Source organism: Oncorhynchus clarkii, chromosome 1 (assembly GCF_045791955.1).
Source record: "Oncorhynchus clarkii lewisi isolate Uvic-CL-2024 chromosome 1, UVic_Ocla_1.0, whole genome shotgun sequence".
NCBI lineage: Eukaryota > Metazoa > Chordata > Actinopteri > Salmoniformes > Salmonidae > Oncorhynchus > Oncorhynchus clarkii.
Genome location: NC_092147.1, coordinates 83,838,526 through 83,847,036, shown reverse-complemented (window position 1 = coordinate 83,847,036; position 8,511 = coordinate 83,838,526). Strand labels below are relative to the sequence as shown.

The window sequence follows — 8,511 nt, the reverse complement described above, 5'->3', positions numbered from 1 at the left end:
CAGTCAGTCAGTCAGTCAGTCAGTCAGTCAGTAACACAACACAACACAACATTGGAATCGCCCAAAAATCCAGGCTTGGATCATCCTCAGTCACTTATAGTTAACACATCACACATTCACATCTGTATTTATTAGTGGGGATACTTGGGAACAGTCTTTTTGTTTTTACCAAAACATAAAATCACCCCCAAAAATTACAATAAACTGGAGGGAAAAAAGTCTACAAGTCAATCACAAGGAATTCGGCTAAAAATGAGTTTCGCTTAAGAAATCTGTTCCCAATTTTTCTCACAAATAAAAACAGACGTGATCGTGTCTCAATGCAACGAAGGTGTGAAATAATGTGTAGTCAATCTGCAGTGTACCAATTATAATAATTATGTTCCGTCCTCTCCAACCATCCACTCTGACATCTAGTTGTCTACCCCTTGTGTGTGTGTGTGTGTGTGTGTGTGTGTGTGTGTATGTGTGTGTGTGTGTGTGTGTGTGTGTGTGTGTGTGTGTGTGTGTGTGTGTGTGTGTGTGTGCGCGGTGCGGTCCGTGTGCTAGCCTCTACAGACAGGTTAGATGAAGATAGTGATCTTGGCCAGTGTTCCATTCAGAGCAGAGAGGAATAATGAAAACCCGCTGGCCAACGGTGCTGAACCTGCTGCTGGCCCAAACTCATCATGACAGCTATACCATGCTACACACACACAACCAGCTGCTTACACACACACGCACACACACTGCTGGCCCAAACTCATCATGACAGCTATACCATGCTACACACACACAACCAGCTGCTTACACACACACACACACACACACACCGCTGGCCCAAACTCATCATGACAGCTATTCCCATGCTACACACACACAACCAGCTGCTTACACACACACACACACACTGCTGGCCCAAACTCATCATGACAGCTATACCATGCTACACACACACAACCAGCTGCTTACACACACACACACACACACACACACACACACACTGTACGTCACAGTACAGGAGATAAATGTACCTATCATTTGTGTCATTTCACTCTCCTTGCTATTCATTGTTTCCAACAGAAACATGACAGTGATGTAGTTTATATTAGTATGTTGTTTAACACACCTGTCTGTTTGTTTCCATGATGCAGTAAAGGTTCTCTATGGAACACCATTCATTATCACAGGTTCTAGAGTTCCCAACACAGCTTCTAAAGGTTCCAGTTCTAGATTCATCCTGGGGTCAAATGTTCTGCTTTTAGATTAGAGAGAGGTAACACTGCCCTGTAAGAGTCAGGAGGGACTTGGGGTCAAAGTTCATCTCCTATTGGCTGGGGAGACGGGGGAGACAAAGAGCCGTGTGGCCCCCTGGACCACCTTCCATCTCTCCTTCGTTCTTCCTTCTCCCTTCCCCTCTCCATGCCTCCTCTCCCTCCATCTCTCCTTCCTTCTTTCTTCTCCCTTCCCCTCTAAATGCCTCCTCTCCCTCATCTCTCCTTCCTTCTTCCTTCTCCCTTCCCCTCTCCATGCCTCCTCTCCCTCCATCTCTCCTTCCTTCTTTCTTCTCCCTTCCCCTCTCCATGCCTCCTCTCCCTCCATCCCTTTTCTCCCTCTTTCCATTCCCCTTTTAACCTTCCTCTCTCTCAACCCTCTCTACCCCTCTCTCAACCCTCTCTACCTCTCTCTCAACCCTCTCTACCCCTCTCTCAACCCTCTCTACCTCTCTCTCAACCCTCTCTACCTCTCTCTCAACCCTCTCTACCCCTCTCTCAACTCTCTCTACCCCTCTCTCAACCCTCTCTACCTCTCTCTCCAAACCTTCCTCTCTCTCCAAACCTTCCTCTCTCTCAACCCTCTCTACCCCTCTCTCAACCCTCTCTACCCCTCTCTCAACCCTCTCTACCCCTCTCTAAACCCTCTCTACCTCTCTCTCTACCCCTCTCTACCCCTCTCTCAACCCTCTCTACCTCTCTTTCAACCCTCTCTACCTCTCTCTCAACCCTCTCTACCTCTCTCTCAACCCTCTCTCTTCACCCCCCCCCCCCCCCCCCCCCCCGTTCTGCCCCTCTCTGACTGTGTGGCTGGAGGGAGAATGGTTTGTTCTCTCAGCCCTCTCTCTTCAACCCCCCCCCCCCCCCCCCTCCGTTCTGCCCCTCTCTGACTGTGTGGCTGGGGGGAGAATGGTTTGTTCTCTCAACCCTCTCTCTTCACCCCCCCCCCCTCCCCCCGTTCTGCCCCTCTCTGACTGTGTGGCTGGAGGGAGAATGGTTTGTTCTCTCAACCCTCTCTCTTCACCCCCCCGTTCTGCCCCTCTCTGACTGTGTGGCTGGAGGGAGAATGGTTTGTTCTCTCAACCCTCTCTCTTCACCCCCCCTCCGTTCTACCCCTCTCTGACTGTGTGGCTGGAGGGAGAATGGTTTATTCTCTAATCCCTCTCTCTCGTCTTCCCGTCCGCCTCGCCTCGTCACAATGTCACACAGGCTTAATATTCCCATTATGATGTGGTTGTTTTATTGGACTGTCTGGAGTCACAATGACCTGCCAGAGGAATCTGCCTTTATCCCCTCAGAGCTACCGACTCGCTCTAAACGGCACCCTATTCCCTATGGGGGATCTGGTGAAAAGAAGTGCACTATGTAGGGAATAGGGTGCCATCTGGGATGCAGCCCCCTGTGTCGTCCATTTCAAAGTTGACTACAGTAATCCACGGAGCCCGTTCTTAAATCCCCTCGTCGTGGTCTTTTTTCTTCTGTTAAATTAAATGGCATAGCTACGTCTGGTCTGGGCCGAGCCACACGTCAGAGACAGATACACACGCTGGTTCTTATGTCCTTCACAGGCAGAGGAACAATCCCTCTTTTCTGGCTTGAGGTGGCAATGTGAGAGAGAGGTGTGTGTGAGAGAGGTGTGTGTGAGAGAGGTGTGTGTGAGAGAGGTGTGTGTGAGAGAGGTGTGTGAGAGAGAGGTGTGTGTGAGTGAGATAGGTGTGTGTGAGTGAGAGAGGTGTGTGAGTGAGAGAGGTGTGTGAGTGAGAGAGGTGTGTGAGAGAGAGGTGTGTGAGAGAGAGAGGTGTGTGTGAGATAGGGGGGGGGGTGTGAGAGAGGGGGGGTGTGTGTGTGCGAGAGGGGTGTGAGAGAGAGAGGTGTGTGAGAGAGAGAGGTGTGTGTGAGATAGGGGGGGGGGGGTGAGAGAGGGGTGTGTGTGTGTGTGCGAGAGGGGTGTGTGTGTGTGGTGAGTGTGAGGTGTGTTTAGCATCATACCTCATCATGTAAAGTACATATATCTGCAGTTGCTGTGAGCTGTGGTTGTTATGTGGTTGTTAGGTGGTTATGTTATGTGGTTGTTAGGTGGTTGTTAGGTGGTTGTTAGGTGGTTGTTAGGTGGTTATGTGGTTGTTAGGTGGTTGTTAGGTGGTTATGTGGTTGTTAGGTGGTTGTTAGGTGGTTGTTATGTGGTTATGTTATGTGGTTGTTAGGTGATGTGGTTGTTAGGTGGTTGTTATGTGGTTGTTAGGTGGTTGTTAGGTGATGTGGTTGTTAGGTGATGTGGTTATGGTATGTGGTTGTTAGGTGGTTGTTAGGTGATGTGGTTGTTAGGTGGTTATGGTATGTGGTTGTTAGGTGGTTGTTAGGTGGTTATGGTATGTGGTTGTTATGTGGTTGTTAGGTGGTTATGTGGTTGTTAGGTGGTTATGTGGTTGTTAGGTGGTTATGTTATGTGGTTGTTAGGTGGTTATGTGGTTGTTAGGTGGTTATGTTATGTGGTTGTTAGGTGGTTGTTAGGTGGTTATGGTATGTGGTTGTTATGTGGTTGTTAGGTGGTTATGTGGTTGTTAGGTGGTTATGTGGTTGTTAGGTGGTTATGTTATGTGGTTGTTAGGTGATGTGGTTGTTAGGTGGTTATGTTATGTGGTTGTTAGGTGATGTGGTTGTTAGGTGGTTATGTTACGTGGTTGTTAGGTGGTTATGTTATGTGGTTGTTAGGTGATGTGGTTGTTAGGTGGTTATGTTATGTGGTTGTTAGGTGATGTGGTTGTTAGGTGGTTATGTTACGTGGTTGTTAGGTGGTTATGTTATGTGGTTGTTAGGTGATGTGGTTGTTAGGTGGTTATGTTATGTGGTTAGGTGGTTATGTTATGTGGTTGTTAGGTAGTTGTTAGGTGATGTGGTTGTTAGGTGGTTATGGTATGTGGTTGTTAGGTGGTTATGTTATGTGGTTGTTAGGTGGTTATGTTATGTGGTTGTTAGGTGGTTATGTTATGTGGTTGTTAGGTGGTTATGTTATGTGATTGTTAGGTGGTTATGGTATGTGGTTGTTAGGTGGTTATGTTATGTGGTTGTTAGGTGGTTATGGTATGTGGTTGTTAGGTGGTTATGTGGTTGTTAGGTAGTTGTTAGGTGGTTATGTGGTTGTTAGGTGGTTGTTAGGTGGTTATGTGGTTGTTAGGTGGTTATGTGGTTGTTAGGTGGTTGTTAGGTGGTTGTTATGTGGTTATGTTATGTGGTTGTTAGGTGATGTGGTTGTTAGGTGGTTATGTTATGTGGTTGTTAGGTGGTTGTTAGGTGATGTGGTTGTTAGGTGATGTGGTTGTTAGGTGGTTATGGTATGTGGTTGTTAGGTGGTTGTTAGGTGGTTGTTAGGTGGTTGTTAGGTGATGTGGTTGTTAGGTGGTTATGGTATGTGGTTGTTAGGTGGTTGTTAGGTGGTTATGGTATGTGGTTGTTATGTGGTTGTTAGGTGGTTATGTGGTTGTTAGGTGGTTATGTGGTTGTTAGGTGGTTATGTTATGTGGTTGTTAGGTGGTTATGTGGTTGTTAGGTGGTTATGTTATGTGGTTGTTAGGTGGTTGTTAGGTGGTTATGGTATGTGGTTGTTATGTGGTTGTTAGGTGGTTATGTGGTTGTTAGGTGGTTATGTGGTTGTTAGGTGGTTATGTGGTTGTTAGGTGGTTATGTTATGTGGTTGTTAGGTGATGTGGTTGTTAGGTGGTTATGTTATGTGGTTGTTAGGTGATGTGGTTGTTAGGTGGTTATGTTACGTGGTTGTTAGGTGGTTATGTTATGTGGTTGTTAGGTGATGTGGTTGTTAGGTGGTTATGTTATGTGGTTGTTAGGTGATGTGGTTGTTAGGTGGTTATGTTACGTGGTTGTTAGGTGGTTATGTTATGTGGTTGTTAGGTGATGTGGTTGTTAGGTGGTTATGTTATGTGGTTAGGTGGTTATGTTATGTGGTTGTTAGGTAGTTGTTAGGTGATGTGGTTGTTAGGTGGTTATGATATGTGGTTGTTAGGTGGTTATGTTATGTGGTTGTTAGGTGGTTATGTTATGTGGTTGTTAGGTGGTTGTTAGGTGGTTGTTAGGTGGTTGTTAGGTGGTTATGTGGTTGTTAGGTGGTTGTTAGGTGGTTATGTGGTTGTTAGGTGGTTGTTAGGTGGTTGTTATGTGGTTATGTTATGTGGTTGTTAGGTGATGTGGTTGTTAGGTGGTTGTTATGTGGTTGTTAGGTGGTTGTTAGGTGATGTGGTTGTTAGGTGATGTGGTTATGGTATGTGGTTGTTAGGTGGTTGTTAGGTGATGTGGTTGTTAGGTGGTTATGGTATGTGGTTGTTAGGTGGTTGTTAGGTGGTTATGGTATGTGGTTGTTATGTGGTTGTTAGGTGGTTATGTGGTTGTTAGGTGGTTATGTGGTTGTTAGGTGGTTATGTTATGTGGTTGTTAGGTGGTTATGTGGTTGTTAGGTGGTTATGTTATGTGGTTGTTAGGTGGTTGTTAGGTGGTTATGGTATGTGGTTGTTATGTGGTTGTTAGGTGGTTATGTGGTTGTTAGGTGGTTATGTGGTTGTTAGGTGGTTATGTTATGTGGTTGTTAGGTGATGTGGTTGTTAGGTGGTTATGTTATGTGGTTGTTAGGTGATGTGGTTGTTAGGTGGTTATGTTACGTGGTTGTTAGGTGGTTATGTTATGTGGTTGTTAGGTGATGTGGTTGTTAGGTGGTTATGTTATGTGGTTGTTAGGTGATGTGGTTGTTAGGTGGTTATGTTACGTGGTTGTTAGGTGGTTATGTTATGTGGTTGTTAGGTGATGTGGTTGTTAGGTGGTTATGTTATGTGGTTAGGTGGTTATGTTATGTGGTTGTTAGGTAGTTGTTAGGTGATGTGGTTGTTAGGTGGTTATGGTATGTGGTTGTTAGGTGGTTATGTTATGTGGTTGTTAGGTGGTTATGTTATGTGGTTGTTAGGTGGTTATGTTATGTGGTTGTTAGGTGGTTATGTTATGTGATTGTTAGGTGGTTATGGTATGTGGTTGTTAGGTGGTTATGTTATGTGGTTGTTAGGTGGTTATGGTATGTGGTTGTTAGGTGGTTATGTGGTTGTTAGGTAGTTGTTAGGTGGTTATGTGGTTGTTAGGTGGTTGTTAGGTGGTTATGTGGTTGTTAGGTGGTTATGTGGTTGTTAGGTGGTTGTTAGGTGGTTGTTATGTGGTTATGTTATGTGGTTGTTAGGTGATGTGGTTGTTAGGTGGTTATGTTATGTGGTTGTTAGGTGGTTGTTAGGTGATGTGGTTGTTAGGTGATGTGGTTGTTAGGTGGTTATGGTATGTGGTTGTTAGGTGGTTGTTAGGTGGTTGTTAGGTGGTTGTTAGGTGATGTGGTTGTTAGGTGGTTATGGTATGTGGTTGTTAGGTGGTTGTTAGGTGGTTATGGTATGTGGTTGTTATGTGGTTGTTAGGTGGTTATGTGGTTGTTAGGTGGTTATGTGGTTGTTAGGTGGTTATGTTATGTGGTTGTTAGGTGGTTATGTGGTTGTTAGGTGGTTATGTTATGTGGTTGTTAGGTGGTTGTTAGGTGGTTATGGTATGTGGTTGTTATGTGGTTGTTAGGTGGTTATGTGGTTGTTAGGTGGTTATGTGGTTGTTAGGTGGTTATGTGGTTGTTAGGTGGTTATGTTATGTGGTTGTTAGGTGATGTGGTTGTTAGGTGGTTATGTTATGTGGTTGTTAGGTGATGTGGTTGTTAGGTGGTTATGTTACGTGGTTGTTAGGTGGTTATGTTATGTGGTTGTTAGGTGATGTGGTTGTTAGGTGGTTATGTTATGTGGTTGTTAGGTGATGTGGTTGTTAGGTGGTTATGTTACGTGGTTGTTAGGTGGTTATGTTATGTGGTTGTTAGGTGATGTGGTTGTTAGGTGGTTATGTTATGTGGTTAGGTGGTTATGTTATGTGGTTGTTAGGTAGTTGTTAGGTGATGTGGTTGTTAGGTGGTTATGATATGTGGTTGTTAGGTGGTTATGTTATGTGGTTGTTAGGTGGTTATGTTATGTGGTTGTTAGGTGGTTATGTTATGTGGTTGTTAGGTGGTTATGTTATGTGATTGTTAGGTGGTTATGGTATGTGGTTGTTAGGTGGTTATGTTATGTGGTTGTTAGGTGGTTATGGTATGTGGTTGTTAGGTGGTTATGTGGTTGTTAGGTAGTTGTTAGGTGATGTGGTTGTTAGGTGGTTATGGTATGTGGTTGTTAGGTGGTTATGTTATGTGGTTGTTAGGTGGTTATGTTATGTGGTTGTTAGGTGGTTATGTTATGTGGTTGTTAGGTAGTTGTTAGGTGATGTGGTTGTGTTATGTGGTTGTTAGGTGGTTGTTAGGTGATGTGGTTGTTAGGTGGTTATGTTATGTGGTTGTTAGGTGGTTATGTTATGTGGTTGTTAGGTAGTTGTTAGGTGATGGGGTTGTTAGGTGGTTATGGTATGTGGTTGTTAGGTGGTTATGTTATGTGGTTGTTAGGTGGTTATGGTATGTGGTTGTTAGGTGGTTATGTGGTTGTTAGGTAGTTGTTAGGTGATGTGGTTGTTAGGTGGTTATGGTATGTGGTTGTTAGGTGGTTATGTTATGTGGTTGTTAGGTGGTTATGTTATGTGGTTGTTAGGTGGTTATGGTATGTGGTTGTTAGGTGGTTATGTTATGTGGTTGTTAGGTGGTTATGTGGTTGTTAGGTAGTTGTTAGGTGGTTATGTTACGTGGTTGTTAGGTGGTTATGTGGTTGTTAGGTGATGTGGTTGTTAGGTGGTTATGTTATGTGGTTGTTAGGTAGTTGTTGGGTGGTTGTTAGGTGATGTGGTTGTTATGTAATACATTTGTTGTGGGTTGTTCCATGTGTTTAATTGATCTGTTGTGTTCCAGGAAACAGTAAGGAAGAGGAGGAGGCCATGATGCAGGAGTGGTTCATGTTGGTCAACAAGAAGAACGCTCTGATCAGGAGACAGAACCAACTCTCTCTACTGTAAGTCCCCTAACTCTCTCTACTGTAAGTCCCCTGACTCTCTCTACTGTAAGTCCCCTAACTCTCTCTACTGTAAGTCCCCTAACTCTCTCTAATGTAAGTCCCCTAACTCTCTCTACTGTAAGTCCCCTAACGCTCTCTACTGTAAGTCCCCTAACTCTCTCTACTGTAAGTCCCCTAACTCTCTCTACTGTAAGTCCCCTAACTCTCTCTACTGTAAGTCCCCTAACTCTCTCTACTGTAAGTCCCCTAAC

At 44.6% G+C, this 8,511-nt stretch overlaps 1 protein-coding gene across 1 annotated transcript in view; it reads left to right on the top strand.

Annotated features, from left to right (window-relative positions):
* Positions 1-8,511, top strand: part of LOC139409794 (EH domain binding protein 1) — a 388,012-nt gene that overhangs the window by 352,337 nt on the left and 27,164 nt on the right. The window contains exon 25 of the mRNA XM_071155208.1: positions 8,158-8,257. Within this exon, the coding sequence (XP_071011309.1) occupies positions 8,158-8,257 (100 nt within the window). The remainder of the gene's footprint in view (positions 1-8,157; positions 8,258-8,511) is intronic.